At 41.6% G+C, this 23,119-nt stretch overlaps 1 protein-coding gene across 1 annotated transcript in view; it reads right to left on the bottom strand.

Annotated features, from left to right (window-relative positions):
- The window catches only part of LOC114032701 (teneurin-4), a 412,175-nt gene that overhangs the window by 244,212 nt on the left and 144,844 nt on the right, over positions 1–23,119 (bottom strand). Inside the window, exon 7 of the mRNA XM_027848083.1 lies at positions 7,060–7,230. Coding sequence (XP_027703884.1) covers positions 7,060–7,230 — 171 coding nt within the window. The remainder of the gene's footprint in view (positions 1–7,059; positions 7,231–23,119) is intronic.

Here is a 23,119-nt window from a genome sequence, read left to right as displayed (position 1 = left end):
TCAAAATGGAAAACCCTAAGCTAGGTAATGTTCCCAAATCAGTCAAAAATGAAAGGAGGTAATTAACATGATATGGGGCAAAAAGAGCTGGATTTGGATCCAGACTGGGGTAGCTAGGTGATGCAATGGCCTGGAGTCGGGAAGACTCATCTCTCTGAGTTCAAATCAGGCCTAAGACACTTACTAGCTGTGTGACCTTGGGCAACTCACTTAACCCTGTGTGCTTTAGTTTCCCCATCTATAAAATGAGCTAGAGAAAGAGATGACAAACCACTCTCATATCTTTTGCCAAGAAAATCCCAAAATGGGGTCACGAAGAGTAAACATAATTGAAAAACGACTAAACAATAAGTTTCAAAGCCTGCTGTGTAATATAGAATTTCATAGTTACCAATGTACTTTACATACATTATAGTAATTGATTCTTATCATAACAGTGGGGAAAAAAGGTACTATAGGTAATATTATAACCATTTTTACAGATGGGAAAACTGAGTCTCATGGACATATAGCAATTTTGTATTAAGGGTTACCTTGTTTATACAACAAAAAGTAAAGAAGTAACTTGTAAAGGCCATCCTCTTAATTCTTTTCTATATCGGCACAGCAGAAAATGTTGGCTCTGGAATGGGAGAACCTGGATTCAAATTCTAAGTTGTGCTATTTGTTTTCAGTGACCTTAGATGAATCATTAAACCTCCTTAGGCTTCCATTTCCTCATCTGTATAAAGTGCAGGTTGGTAGCTTTTGAGATCCCTTCTGGGTCTGGATTTGTGATCCTGTAATCTTGTAAGAAAATAATGATTATTAATAATTGTTGGGATTTTGATAGCACTTTAAGGTTTGCAAAGTGCTTTTCAAATGTGATTTCATTTGATCCTCACCTTATGAGACCCCTACTTTACAGATGAGGAAACTGAGGCCCAATGAGGGAAAGGGATTTGCCCAGGGTCACACTGCTAGTAACAAGATTCCTGAGCCTGGCGCTCAGACGCCACCTAGCATCTGATAGGAACAGAGGCATAGGTACGTTAGTTTGTGATATGAAGGTCAAACATGCTGAGGTCAGCAGGCTTTCTTTCCTTCCCCAAGTTATAGGGGAGAAGCAGCAGGGTACAAAGCACTTTGTCCCAGAAAATCTTTAAAGGCCTTTAAAGGGGTTCTTAACATGTGGTCCATGAATTTTGATGGGAAAATAACGAGCTCATTTTCATGAATGTCTAAATTTAGCATTTCATTCAACGATACGAAAATGTTGTTCTGAGAATGGGTCCATAGCCTTCAGCAGAGCACCAAAGGGGTCCATGACACAATCTTAAAAAAGGACTTCAGAGGTCATCTGGACCAAACCGGTCCTTTGAGAGCTGAGAACAGATCGTCAGGATGAGAATGCATGCCCGGGGCTTCTGAGGCCGGCTTTTCTCACTTCACCATACCCTGAGTTTCTGTCTCTGTTGCGTCATTACTAGCTATGGGAACTGGTAAGTCCCTTATCTTCACAATAAAATCATTTCCTCGTCCTTAACTAGACCAAGAGAATTCACGCAGCACTAAGTGATGTCACAGAATGAGTGCTGGATTTGGAGTCTGGGAACCTGGGTGTGAAACCTGACTCTAAGTACGGACAAGTCACTTGGACAGGCTAGAAAGATGACCTCTGAGGTTCCTTCTTGGTCAGATCCAAAGACGCCATGCCTACCTCCCAAGGGAGTTGTACAAGTAAGTGAGATTATGGACAGAAGGACAGCTGAGTGTTGGTTACACAAGCTGAAACACTCTTCTCTGAATTTCAGTTTCCTCATCTGTAAAATGGGTATAATAGTCTCTAACCCTACCTACCTACCTCACCAGGTGGCAGTGAGAAAAGAATTCAGAAATTGCTGGGCAATCCAAAAATGTGAACCATGCTCGTCATTATAGAGTTGGGGAAAAGGGTACAGGGACAACTTGTGGACAAATAATAGAGTATAGCACATGACTCTCCAACCACCAAATCAAATGTTTTGTTTTGTTTTGTTTTGTTTTTCCCTAGGAGATCTGTGACCTTGGCTAAGACAAGTTGAAATCCTTCCTTTACCACTTTCACATTTCTTCTTCTTTCCAGGAGTGCCCTGAGGGGGAGACCATGGAGTCTGAGAGGGCCTGATTCAGAGTCCAGAAGAAGTGAGTTCAAATCCCACCTCAGATATTTATTAGCTGTGTCACCCTGGGTGAGTCATATCACCTCTATAGGCCTCAGTTTCCTCATCTGTAAAATGAAGGCTTTTGGACTCTAAGATCCCTGGTAGGAGGAGAAGGACAGATTAGGTTAGATTACTATGGCATGGTAAAAAGAGCACTGGACACCAGTCAGAAAATCGGGGATTGAGTCCTGGCCTGGGTGTTCTATTTTCTGGAACATTTGGTAATTCCACTGAGGCAGCAGCACCACTGAGATGCCAAGTTCCTATTCTAGTTCCATTTTGTAGTTTATGTGTTATTTTTGCTTCCAATGCATTAACTTATACTTACAATACTTTAGTCTCCTTAGCGACTGTCTGAAATTTATTTGGTTATCAAAATAAATGGCTCCATTCTGGCAGGGAGGAGGGAATGCAGCACTGATGGACAATTTTACTTTCATTACAGAAGAAGAAAAAAGCTATCTCTGCCCATAGGATTCAATCAGCAGAATGCTTGTTTGCTTAAGGTCTGGGGTCCCTCTCCCACTATTAATGAATAGCATAAGCTGACCCAGATTTACTAGGGAAGGCTTTTGGGTCTGGAGCCCAGAACTACCCAGAGATGGCTATGTCCACTTTCAAAATCCCAGTCTGACATGCATTTTTATGTTATTCCCATAAAAGAGACTACATTCATGTAAAAATACTGGGTAGAGGTCTGTGTGTGGGTGTCATGCACATACACGAAGGGGGGAGGCACAGAAACACCCACTGAGCTGGAACATCGGAAGATCTAGGTTAGAGGGCCTGATCTGCTCTGTGCCGGCAGCGTGACCTTGGCCAAAACACTCCCCACTTCTGAGTGTCAATTACTTACTTCATTTAAAGATGGCAACAATACCCTTTGTTCTCCGCATCCCTCACAGTTCTTGTGATGAATGTATTTTGTGAGCCATAACTTTGGAGATCATCATCACCATCACTATTGCATACACATTCATATATACATGTGTATATATACATACACATGCACAGATATATCTGTATGTGCGTACATATACACACACGTAACTTGGAGTCTTGGCTCTAACACTTTGAGTTGTGTGACTGTTTGAAGGTCACCTAACCTTTCTGGGTCTCAGTTTCTTCTTCTGTCAAATGGGGATAATATCTGCCCTACTCACTTCACCGAATTACAGTGAGAAAAGCCCTTTGAAAACCTTAAAGCATGATAGAAATGTAAGATGTTAATATTATTAAAATATATATGCACAGAATTGGACCAAATGGCTTCCAGATTCTTTCCAATTTTATAATTCTGTGATTTGACCTATCAGGAAGCATTGTTGTATTTAGTATCTATTCATCCCCAGGCACTATGCTGAAGATTCAAGATTAAAAAGGAAAGAGTGCCTGCCCTCAAGGGGCTTACATTCTATCAGGGAAAACAACAGACACACACACACACACACACACACACACACAAGCGTTTATATATACTTACAATATATAAATCATAAACTGTTCTCAGCAACAACAATATATAAATCATAAATACCTACATGATTCTAAGGAAGGAGGATTTTAAACAGGTATATATTTTTCCCCCTGAAAAAATTCAGCATCTGCATTCATTATTTGGGGGGAGGGAGGCTGCTCTGAATTTTATTGGACTCAAGTGGATTTCCCTAATTGCACTTGGAATGTTCAACACCCTAAACAGTAATAATGGCTCTTTTTTCCAAGCCCCTCACAGTTAATAATAATTTAATAACCCACATTTACATAGTGCGTTAAGCAAGGTCTATGACTCGATTTTGTCAGAATCATCCTGCGATGAACAAAGGATCCCAGGCTCTTGGGTCCAAAGCTGGGAGAGACCTAGCAGACCATTGTCTTACTAGCCAGGTGACTTGCCTAAGGTCACACAGATAATAAGTGTGTGTGAGAGAGAGAGGGAGAGAGACAGAGTCAGAGACAGTGAGAGTGAAAGAGAGACAGAGACAGAGACAGTGAGAGTGAGAGACAGAGACAGAGAAAGAGACAGAGACAGTGAGAGAGAGACAGAGACAGTGAGAGAGAGAGAAACAGAGAGACAGAGAGAGAGAGACAGTGAGAGAGAGAGAGAACTCAGGTCTTCTGACTCCAGAGTAAGGGCTCTTTCCCCTGTACTCATGGTGACTCCCAGAGAGCCAGGTGGGACTGTGAAAAGAGCATGCCGGGCCTTCAGGAAGACCTAAATTCAACTCTAATCTCTTACTAGCTGTGTGACCCTGGACAAGTCACTTCACCTCTCAGTTTCCCCAACTGTAAAATGGGGATAATAACACATTTCCCAGGGTTGTTGGGAGGATCAATGAGGTAATAATTGCAAATGGCTTGGCACACTGCCTGGCACATAGTAAGAGCTATATAAAGGTTAGTTATCATCATCATAGTTGTTGTTGTTGTTAATAACACCTAGCTCCCATGATTATTTTGAAGATCAAATTAGGTAATATTGGTAAAGTGCTTTGCAAATCTTCAAGTGCTACATATATCATAGTACAGAAATCACTAATCCAGGTACAGAAGAGGACTGTAGCTTATGCTGGGTCTCAAACCCAAGCCTCCTCACTGTAAGGTCACCACTCTCCGCACTAGACCCAGCTGTTTCTCTCCCCACTGCAAAAGTGTTCAGAGTTGGCACTGACTTTCTATGTAAGCAGAGGGCTTTTTTTTCTGATGCCCTCTGAAATGAATTGGAAAAGCAGCATCATGGGAGAGTCTGAAGCCCCCAGTGCTTCAGGAGCCACGGGATTCAGAATGCTCACAGAATTAAAGGCAGGCCCCGACTTGACCAGAGACCCCATATATGTTACAAACCAATTAAGAATGACAGAGAGAGAAAGCTCAGTACCTGCTTTTATTGAGTGGAGTAAATCACAGTTGATGCTGACCAGATTTTAGCAGGATTTCTAAACAGGATTTCTATTTGCATTAGTAATGATAGCTAATCCCTTTAAGCAAAAGTACTCCAATTAAAGTAACCCAGTAAGCTGGTACATTTTTTCCTTGTTTTATCTGCACCTCCTTCTCCTTAGGAAAAAACAAAGCAAAACCCACAACCCACAAACTATAATTTCATTAGAGGGGGAGATCGTAGATAGCTTAGTCTCCTCTACTTCTGTTAAACGACTGGATGATAGAGATCACAGAGGGAAAAAATAAACTTTGCTCAATGAGGCTCTTGACCACGCTCTTGAGGGTTAATACCTTAAACCCACTGCCTTTACTAGATCTGCAAATAGTTCAAGGGCCTGGGACGTCAGGTGGGGCCTGCCACCATTGACTCCGACGGAGGCTCCTTTCTACTTCAACAGACAATCAGGAGCTACTACAGTCAAAAAAATGGTCTACACCCTTTGTTGGGCCTATCCTTACATGAGAGACCATTGGTGGGTTTGAAGCAATGGAATCAGATCCTTTAATGCTGAGGCTGTTAACCTGGAGTCCAGGAAACGTGGAGAGATCTCAGTGGAAATGTGAACTTGTATGGGGCAAAAAAATCACATCTCTATTGCCACTAACCTCTAGCATTTCTTTCAATTATTTAAAAACATCATTCTAAGATGGGATCCATAGGCTTCATCAGACCGCCACAAGGGTCTACAGCAAAAATAAAGGCTAAGGACCCCCTGTTCTAATGGGTCTGGGTGGGCATTATTTTCCAATTCAGAATCTGGCACAGTTCCTGGTACATAGTAGGAACTTAACTGATGTTTGATTGAATAATAATTCAATTAAAATGTATTAATCACTTAAAGATAGGATCTGAGACAATTGTACTATGAAAAAATTTTGATGAGACAGTTGACTAAACATATTATCACTCCATTATTAACTGTTACTAACTATGGCTGACAGGGTTATCTTGAATGATTTGAGAGCCAGTCCTTACAAAGCAGGGTTTTGAGTATATATAGGGAGCTATTGAATTCTTAGTACCTCAGAGAACCTGCAGAGTGTTTGACCCTCTCTTTCTGCTCTGGCTCCTGTGGGATGTCTGTTGTTTCAAGTTAACTTTGGTACAATGAGAGATCAAAAGACAAATTGGCATCGGAGGTTATGAACAAACATATGGGCACCCAGCATGCATACCCACTGACTGATGATGTGAAAAGAAACCAGGTAAATGATCAGGATGGGGCAAGGACAATGTTCCCTTGGCATTCCCTGAGGGGAAAGCAAAGACAAAGACAAGGAGACACATTTGGAGCCTGGCATGAGCATGATGGCAGCTGAGATGAGTGACAGACTCCAGTAGTGAAGCAGGCTATGGCATTCAGAGGTTGATTTATGCCCACCTGTCCCAAAGTAATAACCAGACAAGTGTGGTACCTGGGACTCCTCCACTTCTCCATGTCTCTGGTCTTATGGAAAAGTATCTGGTGCCTTCAGTGTACCAAGAAGGCCCAAGGCTAGGCCATTCCAGTCTTAGGAGGTTTTCTGCTCTAAAGTGTCAAAGTCAGATATTCAGCACCAGCTTCTGACCCTGAGAATCTCTCCATCCCCATTCCATTTCTTGTCTGGTTTCCTTCAAATTAAGTGTTCAGGGTTTTATAGCAAAGCACCAAGGTGCTTCTCTCTGGAGTTTAGATGGGGTATAGCTCTGTACCATGACAGCCAATCTCCACCATCCATCCCACCCAAATTAGCTCAGATAGCGACATGTAATCAGAATGAAGAGACACAGGTGAAGTCGTAGTGGTGGGAAGCCAGCACTGAGCATGGAAGAATGGAGAAGCACCCAAAAGCATAGAGCCATGTTGGGAACATGGCGGCACGTGAGTGAATGTCTCTTCAGTTCACAGGCAGACATAGAGGACTCACAACACGGACAACACACCAACCCTACCTTCTCCGGCTTCTTTGCCTTTCCTGTCAGGTAACTCTAACCCCGTGCCCCCTGAGGGATACAGGGAGACGTCTGTTGGCACAGGCCAACTGCTGGCTGTGTTCTCCGTCATCTCATACATCTGCCCTTCCAGCGGCTGCAGGTGCCAGTTTAGGCCAAACAGGTGCATGGCTGTGGTGAGCAATGAGAAAAGTCATCTTTTTCTGTGAGAAGGGGAAAGGGAATTTCCAAACCCAAAGGGATTAGGGGGGAGTACAGGAACTAGGGGAAAGTTGAGGCTTCAGGGACTCATGGCCCACTGCTTTACCCACTTCAAGAACTAGTCATTTCAATGGCGCGGTCTCTCTTTCCACCGGTGCACATCTCAACCCCTCTGTGACTTAGGAGAGGTGTTTCAAGAGTTGCTGTGCTTGACAAACCCATCAGCCTGCGAGTAACCTGGGGATGAAGCCTCTCCCAACAGAGCTAGCCTGGTTCTCAGATGACAGACGTGCAGTCCTTTGTTTGGCCTGGACTCAAAGATTTTCCATCTCGGAAGCCCCCTCCTGCCTTTCCAGACTTCTTATACGTTATACCCCAACACGTACTCTTCGATCCAGTGACACTGGCCTCCTGGTTGTTCCGTGGGCAGGACACTCCATCTCTTGGCTCTGGGCATTCTCCCATGCCTGGAAGGCTGTTCCTTCTCATCTCGGCCTACTGGCTTCCTGTAAATCACAACTAAAATCCCATCTTCCACAGAAAGTCTTCTCTAACACCTTTTAATTCTAGCGCTTTTCCTCTGATGATTATTTCCTAATTATTCTGTACATAGCTGGCTTTGTTTGTATTTGTTTGCTTTTTGTCTCTCTCATCAGATTGTAAGCTCCTTGAGGGAAGGGGGTATCTTTTGCCTCTTTTTGTATCTCTGGTGCTTAGCACAATGCCAGAAACAGTGTAGGCACTTAATAAATGGTTACTGATTGATGGGAAGGACTAGCCAGGTAAGTGAATCCAAGGTCAATTCCAAAACACAATGAAGCACCAGAGGAGAATTTCAGAGCTTTAATTAGGGCTACCATTAAAATGTCTAGCTAAGGGGTGGGGAACCTGTGGCCTCGAAGCCACATGTGGCCTTCTATGTCCTCAAGTGCAGCCCTTTGACTGAATCCAAACTTCACAGAACAAATTCCCTTAATAAATGTATTTGTTCTGTAAAATTTGGACTCAGTAAAAAGGCCACACCCAAAGACCTAGAAGGTCACAAGTGGCCTCGAGGTTGTAGGTTCTCCACCCCTGTGTAGCTCCTTGGCTACCTTGCAATCCCATGGCAATATAGTCTAAGATAGTGCATGTCCCTAGAGGATATGGATATTCAGGAGGTCCTCTTGCAAACTAGTTTCTTTAAAGAATAAAAAAAAATGTTAGAGTTACCAGAATCAGGTCTTCTTATAGCTTTGTTTGGTTGCAGACATTTTATGAAGTGTGTCAGTATTTGTGAAGGGGATCATAGTGAAGAGACCTGGATTTCAATCTCAATTCTAACACCTCCTAATTGTGTGACCATGGATAAGCCAATGTAACCACTTTAAACCTCAGTCTGCTCATCTATAAAATTGGTACAATGACCAAAGCATTGGGCTGTTGAATCAGGAAGACCTCAGTTCAAATCCTGCCTCAGACATTGACTAGCTAGGTGACCCCAGGCAAGTCATTTCTCTTCTGCCTGCCTCAGTTTCCTCATCTGTAAAGTGGGGATAAGAATAGCACCTCCTTCCCGGGGTTGTTTGTGAGGATCAAATGAAGTAATAGGTGTCAAGCACATTGCAACCTTTACATGCTATATAATTACTGGCTATTATTATTACATTGGGGAATAATAATCCTTGAACTAGCTGTCTCAGGTGGGGACATCAAAGCACTATATAAATATGAGATATCATCATTATTTTGTTATTGTCTCAGGAGGGGATTGGTGGGCTAGGCAGTTAAGGGTGGAGAGTGCAGATGAGATAAGCACAGAGCAAAGACCACATGCATCATCCAGGAGAATTTTGGATTTCCTGCTAATCAGGTTAAGGACCCCTCACTGGGATACATAGAGGATGGAATGCTGATTGAATTTGCATGATCCCAGGCCTGAACTCATTGTGACTTGCGCAACTCACTCAAAGTCACCTGTCGTAGGAAGCTTGTTCCAAGAAATGATGTGAGGGCAATTAGACCAAAGCAGACAACAGTGCATGGAAAAAGTAAACACATGTCTGGCGAGAGCCTGGGCTGATGCGAAGAGGACCTGCTTCTGAGACTACAACAAAGGAAAATGCCTGGCTTCACGACATCGCTACGCCCCTCAACCCCATCTCTGCTGATAGAAATACTTCATCTTTAGCTCCTTTGATGATTCCCACAGTTCTCGAGTCTGCTGTTCTCCAGTTGGAGAGCGCTACCTTCTTCCTAAAGCCCAACCATCCTGACGGGCCTTCTATAAAATCCAAATTTCTAAATGAAATTGATGGCTGAAGTCCTATCACTGGGCAAGCACAATGAGAATGGAAAGAAGATAAGCATTTGTTCTGTTATTATATATTCATTATTATATATTTATTCTAAGCTTACTAGGTACCAGGCACTGTGCTAAGCACTTGGATAAATACAAGGCAGGGGGGAGGGGAATCAGACTTATTTTAATCAGTTTGAAGGCAGGAATAGGACAAATGGTGAGGGGGGGCTAAGGAAAGATGGACCACAGGGAAGCAAGGAGGCAACTACAATTTCAGATGGACATTAGACTCAGCATCCTACCAACCAGATCTGTCCCCAGAGTGGCATGGGATAACTCTGCGGACTTGTCAGCTCTACATCTCTGGAGGTCTTTTTAAAAAATGTGTTATTTTATTTTTCCCAATTACATGTAAAAACAATTTTAACATTCTTTTTTCAAATTTTGAGTTTCAAATTCTCTTCCTCCCTCCCCTCTCCCCCTCATTATCCCTGGAGGTCTTAAAGCAAAAGCTCAGTGACTGACCACATCTCAGGGAAACTGCTGACAGAATTCAAGATGTGGATAGAAATTGGGCTAGGCAACCATTGAGGTCGGTTCTAGCTCTGAGTTCTATGATTTTCTGATTCTGCTGACCTTCCAGCCATACCTAAGGCTACATTGCCATGCTCTGACCCAGTCCAAGTCTGCCCGAGCTTTCAGAGAACAGTCAAGTATAACTTTTTCCTGGAAAGAGTTTTCTAAAATGGCGGCCCCCAGTAAATGAAACTACCATGAGCCTTGTAGTGATAATAATAGCGGTCATTTTTATAGTACTTTAAAGTTTTAAAATTATTCAGCATAAAGTATATCTCACACGAGTTTTACTATAATCCTGTGAAAGAGATACTGGAGATATTTTTATTCCCATTTTATAGAAGAGGAAACTGAGGCCCATGGTCACAAAGCTAATAAGTGTCAGAGGAGGGATCTGAACCTAGGTCTTCCTAAGTGTTAAGTCCAGCAGTCTTCTTACTGCACCATGTAGCTACAGGGGCAAGTCATTTCAACTCTCTGGGCTTCTGTTTCCTTAATCTTATGAAACAAAGATAATTATATTTGAACCTATTTACTACATTTGGATGTTTTGAATAAACTGCTTTGTCAACTATGAGGACCAAATTAGGTAAAATACGCAAAGTACTTTGTAACCATAAAATGCTAAGTATTACTATTTCTTCTTTCTGATCCAAAGGCTGAAGATATTCACACTTGGGAGTAAGCATCCTAAATTGACCCATTTTCATTTTTTCAAGTGAGCAAATTACATGGGTGGTAAATTGAAGTTACACTGATGGTGAAATAGACATGCTTTTCTATTGGCTTGGGAGTGTCTTACCTGAGGCATGTAAGTAGAGGCAGTAAAGCACAGTTAAAAAAAAAAAAAAGAACCCAAGCTTTGGACCCTGAAGACCTGGGTTCAAATTCTGACACTGCTACTTATTGCATAGGACAAATCACTTGACCCTTCTGGTTCTCAGTTCCTTTATGTGTAAAATGAGGGAGGTTAGACAAGATGAATGGTAAGGTCTCTTTTAGCTTTAAACTTATAACTTTATGATTGGTCTAAATCTTTGCCATTTATCTATCAGGGTAACCTTGGGCAAGTCAGACAATTAATCCCTCTGGGTGCCAATGGACTACATGACCTCAAAAGTCCATTTCAATTCTCAATCTATGATCTATGATCCTATACCAGGTATTTTTAAGGATGAATTAACTCACCTCTCCTTTTACTGTCTCACCATTTTGATCTCTGCATTGGCAACTGCACAAGTAATTGGACAATTGTCTGGAACTTAGACACCTTAGATAAATATAGCTAAATTAGCACTTTCTTCCCCTTTAGAATCAATTATCTTATCTAATTGTACAAAGAGTATTGTCTTGCTAATAGGTAATTAGAATTAAGTAATCTAAGAGTGAGCACCCTTTAGGAAGAGAAACTCTGTTTACTCTGAAAGTTTTCCCTTATCTAGAAATAAAGGAAGAAAGGAAAGAAGAAAAAAAAGAAGAAAGGGAAGAAAGAAGGAATAAAGATGGCAGGAAAGGAAGAAAAAAGGAAAAAGGAAGAAAAGAAGAAAGAAAGGTAAGAAAGGAAGGTAGGAAAGAAGGAAAAATGGAGGAAAGGAAGGGAGAAGGAGGGAGAAAAAGAGAGAAAAAAAGAAACCTTATAAAAACACATCCTTACAAGAAATGAGGGACAAGGGTATTAAATTAGTTTTGTCACCCAAGAAAATGTAAAGAGGACTCATGATATGAAATTATATGCTCATAGAATGTTAGTGCTAGAAAGGAATTTAGAACACAGTGTTAGAGCTGAAAAGTGATCTTGTAAATTAGAATATTTTAACATGGACAATTACAGCTGGAGTCTTAGAATACACAACATTCGAATAAACACAGAATATTAGAGCTGGAAGAGACTTTAGAACAAAATATATAAGAACCCAGACTATACAGAATGTTGGAATGAGACTTAGAGATCATCTACTTCAACCATCTTATTTTACAGAAAAGGAATTTGAGTACAGTTAAGTAAAGAGACTTACAGCCATAGTATTTCCTTCATTCCTTCCTTCACTTCTTTCTTTTCTTTCCCTTTCTTTCTCCCTTCCTTCCTCTTTCTCCCATTTTCTTTCCATCTATCCACATATCCATCCATCCACACATATATGCATATAAAAATGGGTGTGTTGTTTAAAGTCCTCACCAGCAGTAAGCTCAGTTTGTTTAAGTAAATTAACAGTGGAAGGCACCCTTCCAAAAAAAAATTTTTTTTTTTTTTGGTTTTTTAGTGAGGCAATTGGAGTTAAGTAACTTGTCCAGGGTCACACAGCTAGTAAGTGTCATGGGTCTGAGGCTGGATTTGAACGCAGGCCCTCCTGACTCCAAGGCCAGAGCTCTATCTACAGTGCCACCTAGCTGCCCCTCCAAAAATATTTTTTAGGTGAGCTTTTGATCACATAACCTCAAATTCCCTCCCCTATCCTAAGACTCCATGATGAGTTCAGTGCACCCTTGAAAAGGTCAACTACCTCTGACTTCTACAGAAGTGGCTGAGCAACCAACAACCCCCTCCTTAAAAGTGAGCTTGGCCACTACAATAATATAAATTACAGAAACTTCTTGGTCATGTGACCTACAAGAATTTTCAGAGGTTAATTCACAGAGGCTTTATCTTGTTGGAGTCTGTCTTGTGTTTTGCAATTTCTCTTCATGTGGCACATAATTTTTTTTTTTTTGATGGAGTTAGATGATTGAAGAAGCTTGGAGAAAGCAACTTGTCTGCCATCTTGGGGGTCATACTCAAAGTCCCTCTCCCACCAGCCTTCGGCAGAGGCACAAGCCATACTGACAGGTTTGTGCAAGTCCTAGCCCTAGCATAGAGACCCAACTCTGCTGAGCACACCCGGCCCTCTCCCACAGCCCACAAGAAATGGTAGATATTGACTGTTCTTGTTCATGGAAAGGAAAGGAGATGGAATCAAGCAAAGTGAAATCATGCTGCCTTTTGACTGAGGCTTGGTCCTGGTGGAGAGACTTCTCTTGCTTTAGTGACTCTGTCCAAATACCCTTTGCCATCCCTCACCCCACAAGAAGTCATAGATGCTGATTCTATACAACCAAGTTAAAAAAAAAAAAGTAAGAATGAAGGGCAGAACTAGGAGAGCCACCAGTGTGGCTGCCAGGAGGAAAAGTGTATGAAAAACAGCCAAGACCAATTTCTTTCTCCCCTTCCTACTTTTTCCTTACAAGAAACTCAGTGTAAGGATCCAGATGAATGAATTGTAGACACCCCAATGAAAAGAGGATGAGGTGGTCTTGCAGTCACATATATACATACAAAATATGATGTGATATGAAGGAAAGTTAACCAATGGTTAAAGAACCCTGAAAAATTCTCAGAAATAACAAAAACCCTCTAAAATAGTTCAAAATAGAAATAAAAATCCACAAAAGAAGAAAATGAGAATAAGGGTCAGAAATGAGAGTTCTTGATGAAGAATTAAAAAAGAATAAACACATCAGAAAAAAATTAGCCCACGACAGACAAGGGAAGGAAGGAAGGACAAAAAGAGGAAGGATCTCTATGAAGAAATGAGAGATGAACAGATCTGGAACATGAAAATACTAAAGAGGAAAATTTGACACAAGGGAAGCAAAAAGCAGTCCTGCTAAAAGAACACATGGATTGTATGCAAGCTAAGAAGACTGACCTCAGAGAAAGGATGTGCAGAAATAACATAAGAATTATAGGTCTCCCAGAAAAACACACTGACAAACATGAATGCCATAATTTAAGAAATAATATGAGAAAGTCTTCCAGAATTTTAGAATACAGACAACAAAGCTCTGCTTGAGAGAATCCACAGATCACCAGCAAGGAGGAAAAACAACTTTAAATGCTAAGAAATGTAGTGGCTAAATTGAATGATTTCAAAGACAAGAAGTCAGAAAAACGTCCTTCAAATATGACAGAAAGAAAATATGAATAACACAATGATAATTTTATAGCACATGAACTGGCAGAAAAGAAGAGAATGATATATTCTAAAAAAAGCAAAGGAACTCAAGTTGCAGCCTTGATTAGGATGCTGCTAGAATGCAAGCTCCAGAAGTTCCTACCAATCTGATATGGTTTCAAATCTAGGCCTAGTTAAACTTTACGTTTTGTTGTTTAAAGATCAGCTTAATTAGGTTAAGAGAGATCACCAGACAGTAGGCTATCAGGAAAAGAATATTTTGGACCATAGCAACATTCAACTATTCAAAACTCTGTGAACACGGGTCTAATTATCAATGGAAAAAGAAGAATATTCAACAAAATAAAGGTATTTAAGGTATTTCTGAAAGGAAAAACACTCACAAAAATGAGCAAAATATTTGACTTCCAAACACTCCAAACAGGAACATAAGCAAGGTAAAGAGTTCTAAGTATCAAAGAAAGAATAAGTAATGAAATCAGTTTTTATGTTTAGATGGGTCATTTTTTTCAAAGTACTGTTGACCTATGAGGTAAAAGAACAAAGAGGTATCATCTAAGGATGAGAGAGAGATAGAGAATGAGAGAGAGACAGACAGACACAGAGAGACAGACAGAGAGTGAGACAGAGACACAGAGAGTGAGACAGACAGATAGACAGACAGACAGACCGATCGGGGGAAAAAGACTGAAATAGTACTTAAAGAATCAGAAGGTTGCAAGACAGAACAGCACGACATCACTGACTCCACCCCTGAAACCCTGACAGGTGAATTGAATTTGTTACAGAATGAGATTTCAGAGTCAGAAGTTACATAATCGAGAAGGGGGAAATGGGGAATAAAGGGGAACAACTAATATGCCATGTCAGTGCTCTTTAGGGAACAATGGAAGGATGATGTTACTAGATGAATAAGTGACTGAGCCCAGCCTCACACCCAGGTCTTCTGACTCAAAAGTTGTGTTCTTTCTATCATACCATGGAATTGTATGGCTCTCAGCTGAACTCAATGGCAGCAAGATGGTGTAGGAGATAAAAGTGCTGGGCCTGGAGACAGGAAGACTCCTCTTCCTGAGTTCAAATCTGGCCTCAGACACTTGCTAGCTGTGTGACCCTGGGCAAGTCACTTAACCCTGTTTGCCTCAGTTTCCTCATCTGTAAAAATAAGCTAGAGAAAGAAATGGCAAATCACTCCGGTATCTTTGCCAAGAAAACCCCAAATGCGGTCATGAAGAGTCAGACATGACTGAAACAACTGAATAACGACAACATCTGAATTGAAAGAGAGGGACTTGTGGCTTATATGCCACCAACCATAAAAGGATACTTATGGGGTAAATTTTTACTTGCAAACACAGTCTTTTTCTTTATTTGGTGTGCCCATCTCGCCTCCTGCTTGGAGGACCATTTGCTCTCAGACCTAACTCATATTCTCTTACTTAGCATCCAAGAACCCTTGCCTTTAGGGACGTGGATTCTGTGACAGGCCAAGACTCCCCACCTCCTTTGCCAGGCTTGCTGTCGCCTTATCTCCTTAATGATCCACAGCCTTCCCACCTCACCGGCTCCCTGCCCCAGCACGGGCTAGATCTTCAGCCCCACCCCCACATCCACCTGAGCTATGTAAGTTACAGATCTATATTGTATTTACAGTCATTTCTGCAAAATCCCCTTTAAATGCTTTGAAAGCATTATGGACAAGTAATTTGGTGCTGTTTTCTTCTGTGAAACTAATGCATAATTCAATGAAAGGGTGAAAAGATGCTAAGAAGAGTTCTGAACAAGACTCTGGAAGGGTCTACCACTGACACAATCACCTGCTTTGAAATGTTAATGGTTCCTAAAAGCAAAGTGAAGTCGCAAAAGAAGTTTGGACTCCTGATGTTCTTAGTATCGGGTCAATCTGATCCCACTGCTGACATTTTCCTTGGCTTTTTTCTGCCCAGCAAGACATGAGATATGGCTCCGAAAGTGCACCCTCCAGCTTGACATTTTTTGGAGGAAAAAAATAAAAACAACTCTCAATATAAGTTCAAATACTGCAGGCTCTCGCCACATCCAAAGAGCAGAAGACAATTAGCAAAGTCATTAAGAAGCAGCCTCTACTGCTCCAGAGCAAACAGTAGTTTCAACTGTATACAAGCCCCACTAGGATAGAGTTGGTGAAACCAGTCCTGGGAGTCACTAACTGAAAGAATGAACAAATAAATTGAGGTATTCACTAGGTATGGTCCTTAAGAGCAGGCATCTTTCTACCATGAGCAACTGTTGATACCATTGGGTATCCACTTTAAAAAGTCAGCTGGAATGTGTACATGTTAAAACAGAGTTTACAAAACACTTTTCTCAAGACAACCATGTATACCACGCAGGGCAGCTATATTATCCCCATTTTACAGATAGGAAAACTGAGGCTCAGAAAGGGGAGGTGACTTTCCCAAAGTCACAGGCTGACAGGCTGATTTTAAACAGAGGCTTCTTGACTTCAAGCACTCTCTCCACCTCATCTTGCTGCCTCTCAACATCACATGAAAACTCACAAAGAGACATTTTAAAAATGGTATATTGTATTTACTGCCTCAACAACACATTTTCCATTGGTGCACGCTCTCTCCACTAACACGAGCCCTACATACTGGTCTGAGTTGCTACTGTTGATAAGCATCTCCAAATTCAGTAGAACTGGTTCTCAGATAACAGGTGCACAGTCCTTGGCTAAGCCCACACCTGAAGACCTTTCAAGCTCAGGGAGACCTCTTAGAGCTGATGCTTTCCTGTCACAGCCTTCAAGGGCCTATTGACATAGGGAGGCATTTGTCGGTGGACTTGAAGTGTCATCAATTAGCACAGTGTGTATTATTGCTACAAGCAACCTCTGCTATCCCTTCATCTATTTCCATTCCCTTGAGGATGTGGAAACTGAGGCTCAGATATAAGTGATCTGCTTAAAATCAGGCAACTATAGCAGCTACAGTCAGATGGAGAGCCCCCATGTCCCCAGCTCGCAGGCCGATACTCTTCTGCAGAGGGCTGAATTGAACCCACGGGAAGAAAATCTACAGCCACAGACATCTTCTCAACCTAAAAAATGTCTCAACATTAAGGAAGGAAAAGTTCAAGAGGCACCATGACAGGATAGAATGAGAAGTGGATTTTAGAGCCAGAGGACCTGGGTTTGAATCCTTTATCTTAGACTTACTGCTATGTTGTCTTGACCAACTCATTTAATGATTCAGGGGTTCAGTTTTCTCTTCTGTTAAATGATGAGGCCAGTGGGGCAGCTAGGTGGCACAGTGGATAGAGTACCAGCCCTGGAGTCAGGAAGATCCGAGTTCAAATCCGACCTCAGACACATAACACTTACTAGCTATGTGACCCTGGACAAGTCACTTAACCCCAACTGCCTCATCAAAAAGCGAAAAAAAAAATGATGAGGCTGGAATGGTAGGATGATCACTAATATCCTTTCCCTACTCTAAATTCTGAGGTCCTGGCCACAAGGAGAATGAACTGTTTCAGGAAGTCTTCAAGCAGAGGCTACATGACCACCTATAACAGATACAGTAGAGGGGAGTTCTCTGGGAAACTTTGGGTTGAAAAAGAGAAATTTTGAGGTCCCTTTCATCCCAAAGGGTGACTCAGTAGATAAAGCACCAGGCCTTAAGTTAGGAAGACCTGAGTCTAAATTCAGCCTTAGACACACACTAGCTACATGACCCTAGCAAGCCACTTAACTTCTATTTGTCTCAGTTTCCTCATCTGTAAAATGGGGATACTAACAACACTTACCTTCCAGGGTTGTTGTGAAGATCAAATAAGATAATAATTGTAAAGCGCTTAGCACACTGCCTGGCACATAGTTGGTGCTATACGTCATTATTTGGTCATTTTCAGTTGTATCCGACTCTTCGTGACCCCATTTGGGGTTTTCTTGGCGAAGATACTGAAGTGGTTTATCATTTCCTTTTCCAGATCATTTTACAGATGAAGAAACTGAGGCAAACAGGCTTAAGTGACTTGCCCTGGGTCATACAGCTATTAAGTGTCTGAGGCCAGATTTGAACTCAGGGAGATGAGTCTTCCTGACTCCCTGCCCAGCGCTCTATCCACTGTGCCATCTAGCTGCTCCAGGTGCTATTCAGGTGTTTGCTATCACCATCACCACCGCCACCACCACCATTATCATCACCATCATCATCATCATCATCATCGTCGTTGTCATCTGATGGCCCTCTTTCCTCTGTAGCCTAATGCTTTCCTTAGCTATCCAAGGTTCTTTTCTTTCTGATCACTATGGGGAGAAAAAACCAATGGTGATCAAGTTTTTATGTGATCTGGCCCTTGGGTCGACATCTTGACCTTGCTTGGCTTGTTTTATTCAGCACTGAGAACAGTGCCTGGAAAGTTATGGCAGCTCCATAAATATTTACTGATGGTGGAAACAAACCTGAGCATTGAATCCAATGCCTAAGGGTGGAATTTTAGGTGATTAATGACAGCTCCCATTCCTGGAAGGCTTTGTAGTTACAATGTACTTTACAGAACCCACCCATGGGGATTATGTGACCCTTAGAGCTATGAAGGTCCTTAAGGATCAACTCTGGCATTTATCTGAGGAGGAAACTGAGAGGCAAAGTGATTTTCACCAAGAAGAGAGGACTTCAGCCCAGCTCTTCTGACTTCAACCCAAGAGCTCTTTTTAAAAAAACCACATGGCTGGTATTCCTTGATCTATTAAGACCTCCATAAGGCAGGTTGTGCATCTGCTATTATTCCCCATTTCACAGAGGAGGCAATTGAGGCCCAGAGAAAGGAACTGACCTGCCAGTTTGACTTGCCTGACTACAGCCAGGTTCTACCCTTAGGTCCTTGGTGAGGCCTGAAACCTTCCCAACATGTGACAGCTGCCTCTTAAATTTAGTGTGGAATTTTTAAAGAGCTGGATTACTTAATCAGGTTAAATGGGACAAAGCAGACAGCATTCTTGAGTCCCAAACTGTATGTTTACAACATTAGAATTTTCCTATTTAGCCTGTCTGATCTTATCACTGGGTCAGACGATCAAAGAGCTAAAACGGCCTTCAGTGGTCATCATGTCCAAACATGAATGTACTCAGTGAGTGTGTTCAGCAAGGGGTCATCAGGCTCCTCTGTCACCTCCAGGGAGAGGAAGCTCAGAAATCCACCCCATCCTCAGGCAGTCATTCATTCATTCTGGGCAGCTCTTAGGAGGCAATTTTTCCTAGTACTGAGTAAAATCCCTATTGCTCCTAGTTCTTCCCACTGGAGTCACATAAAATAAGTCTCATCCTCTTCTTTTAACAGCCCTTAAGACATCTGGAGAGAATGATTACATCTCATCATAAATTCTTCCCTTCTCCAGGCCAAACCTCTCCTGTTCGGGCAACTACCCCAGACATGGTTTCAAATCCTCCATCCACCTTGGTTAACCCTCCGCTGTATGTACTGGTTTGTCAACGTCCTTCCTAAAATGTAGCATCTGGGGAACATAAGACATAAGGATAATAACATCACAGATTCAGAGTCTGGATGGGACCTTACAGACCACCACATCCAATCTCTTCATTTTGCAAATAAGAGAATTAAGGCTCAGACCAGTGATATTACAAAGTTACAAAGGTATTAAGTGGAACGGTAGGATTCGAACACTGGCCCTCCACTTTCCAAATCCAGGCCCCTTTTCTGTGGCACCACAATTTGATAAGGGCAGGGGACAGTAAGGCTTTCATGTCCCTCCTCCTCGACATTATAGTTCTTCATCTTTGGGCATTTTGTGTTTGACAAAGTGAAGCTATACCCATCCTGAGGATCATCTGTCAGTTTTCACTTTGAGAGGCAAGTGGATTTTTGGAGTTGGCTTTAAAAGTTGATTTGATACAGTGCAATTTTGTCTTAAAAGCAGAAAGAATCTTAAAAATGAACAAAGGATCAACCCAGACAGTAATTCACAAGGTCAAAAAAAGGGGGGAGGGGCAGGGAATGGCTCCTGGGACAAGTTGATTGACGGAGGGAGTTCAAGGAGAGAATAAGATGATTGTGATAGATCATGGGGAGGAGAAAAGGAGACGTGCTTAGTAAGGCATAAGAGACCTCCAGAAACCACAGAAGTCAGCAGAAGGGGTGAAAAACACATCATTCAACTTCTTTCTATTAGTCTGTTGACTTGGCCAAGCCGAGGAGATAATAATTACCAAACCAATCAATTACAATGCTTGAAATTAAGTCGAAAATTGGAAAGCTCTTATTGAAAGCACAACTGTTCTGAGCTATTCCAAAGGGGGAGAGAGAGTCTGTTAAACTGCATTCTTTTCAGGCATGGAGGAAGGTAAGGATTTTGAGATGCAGGGGTGAGAAAAACTGCATTCCAGGAATCGGGGAGAGCCCATGAACATTCAGGGGAAGCAGAAAATGGAATGTCCTGTTTGGAGAGCTGTTTTGTTGGAAATGGATGGAATGCAGACTGCATGAAGGGGAATAGCATGAGATAAGGCTGAGAAAGTAGGCTGGAGGCAGATTGTGGACTGCATTCAACACGTATGAGGAGTTTATGTATTATGTTAGAGGCAATAGGGAACCATCAGTGGTTTTTGATCAAGGGAGTAACATGTTTACACCTGTGTTTTAAGACTGTTGGGGAGAGTGGATTGGAGAGAAGGGAGAATGGAATTAAGGAAAGAAATTAGGAGGATAGCACAGTGATCCAGGAGCCAGGTGATAAAGGGATGAACTTAGCACTGGCTGGGTGCTTGGAGATAAAGGGAAAAAAAACAGATGCAAGACATCAGAGGATTGAAGAATCACAAATTTAGTGCTGGAAAGAAACAAAGGAGGCCACTTACTGCAATTCCCTAATTTTATAGAAGAAAGGATCAAGTCTTAGAGAGATTAAGTGACTTACCCAAAGTCACACAGACAATAAGAACAGTCAGGATTTGAATCCACGTCTTCTAGTATACTGTCATGTGATATTGTTGGGGGGGGTGGTAATTCAATCTCTGTTTTATAATAAAATCAAAGAATCACAGGATTTTAGAACAAGTATTAATAAATGTGAGAGCTAGATCTCAAAAGACAGAACATAAGAATGCAGAACATCAGATTACGGTGTAGAAAGTCAAAGCCTGAAGGAACATCAGAATATCGAATGTCTGAGGTTGCAGTCACATCTACCCTTCTCTCTGCCACATCTATTCAGTGGAGTGAAATCCAGCCTGCCACTTTTCTGTTGGCCAACTGCTAAAAGGTCACAAGAATTATTATCAGAAAGAGAATATCTTATAGGATTCCAGGACTTAGAACTGGAATGAAACTCTGAGATCACCTACTCCAGCATTCTCATTAAATAAATGAGGAAATGTCAAGCCTTAAATGGAAAAGGGACCTGCCCAAAGTCACCAAGGCTGAGGTTCAAACCCTAGCACTCAGACTTCAGTTCCAGGATGCTTTCCATTATACCACAGCACCTCATAATTGTTTTCCTCTCTTTTTGAAAAAGAGTTATAAAAAGACTGGCAGAGAACATAAAGCAGTGTTCTGCAGGTCATTTGTCCCACTGGTGAGTTTTTCCAGGAACTTCCATTTTGGGGAGAGGCCCAGGCCCGTCATCCCTGGTTTACCTGCCTCCTGCCTTTGCCCCCGTGTACTCCTTCCCCTGATAGTGAGTTCTTCTGGGGACCTCCATTTTGGGAAAGGATACTTCCTCCTCCTCACCTTCTACTTTCTCAGCTCCCCTTTTAGGCGCTATCTTCCCCCATTAGAATGTAAATTCCTTGAAAGCAGGACCCTTTTTTTTTTATTCCCAGCTCCTTGCTCAGGGCCTGGCACATAGTAGGCCCTTAATAAATGCTTGTTGACTAGATTGGTGCTGATAGCAATAGTGACACTATTGAGAAGATTCACCCTTTGGATGGGACCAAGTGGCCTAAGGGATAAGCTTGTGAGTCTGAGATGCTAGGATTCTGTATTATTGTAATACTTCATGCTAGATAATGTATCATGTGGGAGTATTAGAAACATATGGTCTTCCTTAATTAATTAGTAAACAAAAAAGCATTATAAAAATAATTACCATTTTATCTAATATGGTACTGATATCACTAGATAAAAATAACTTCCTACAAATGCTGAGCACTATAATTATACCTGGGGGTCACTGAAAGGTCTTCCAAACCATCTCCATAAGCAATTCGGCCCAGCTTCATCTTGATATCTTACCATTAGCTCTCTTATCTCCTCCACTGCCATATTTTTCTATTTCTCTAGGCTACTCCCATTACCTAACGGGATTTTTGTCATGTGTCCCAGAATACTTGGCCCCTACATCCTTTAAACTAAGATCCGTGCAAAGATTCCCAAAAAAGACAGCATATGCTGATGAAAACCGCAAAGCAGTTTTAGGTTTAAACCTATTTCTGACATTGTCTGCATGACTTCTGTCAAATGACTGTGCCTTGGTTATACTAACTCTAAAAAGGAGAGGGGGAGGGGGAGAAAGGAAAAGTCAGTTTTGATGATGTCTAATGTCCCTTTGAAATCTGACATTCTGTGATCAAAAATTCTATGTCCCAAGATCCCTTCAAATTCTATCATTAACTGTTCTTATTTTCCGTGATTCTCAGTTCCCTTCCATTCTTAACACTCCAAGATTCTATAGAGTCTATAAAACACCCTGACAGGATCCTGCCTAGGAATAGTCTGAGAGTGTGTTAAATCAAATAAATGCATGATTTTTACTCCTATCTCTGGACAAACTTGACTGCAATGATCAGAGTAAATATCTTTCTGCACCAAAATTAAGTGCTTATTTTTTTCCCTGAGAATTGTCGACGGCAGAGTCAATCATATTTTTGTAATACGTAATGCTGTCTAAAAAAAGTCTTTCAGTATGAACTTGCTGCTGGCTTGTCAATATTTCAATAAATCATGTGGAATCATGCAAGATCGAAAGGAAACAGAGCAATAAACTGTCTTCCAATGGAAGGAAAGGCAAACATACCTTGTAATGCACAGACACAAATACTTATCAATCCCT

The sequence above is a fragment of the Vombatus ursinus genome, unplaced genomic scaffold (genome assembly GCF_900497805.2).
Source record: "Vombatus ursinus unplaced genomic scaffold, bare-nosed wombat genome assembly UNPS02005659.1, whole genome shotgun sequence".
NCBI lineage: Eukaryota > Metazoa > Chordata > Mammalia > Diprotodontia > Vombatidae > Vombatus > Vombatus ursinus.
This window is presented reverse-complemented; position numbering and strand designations above follow the sequence as displayed.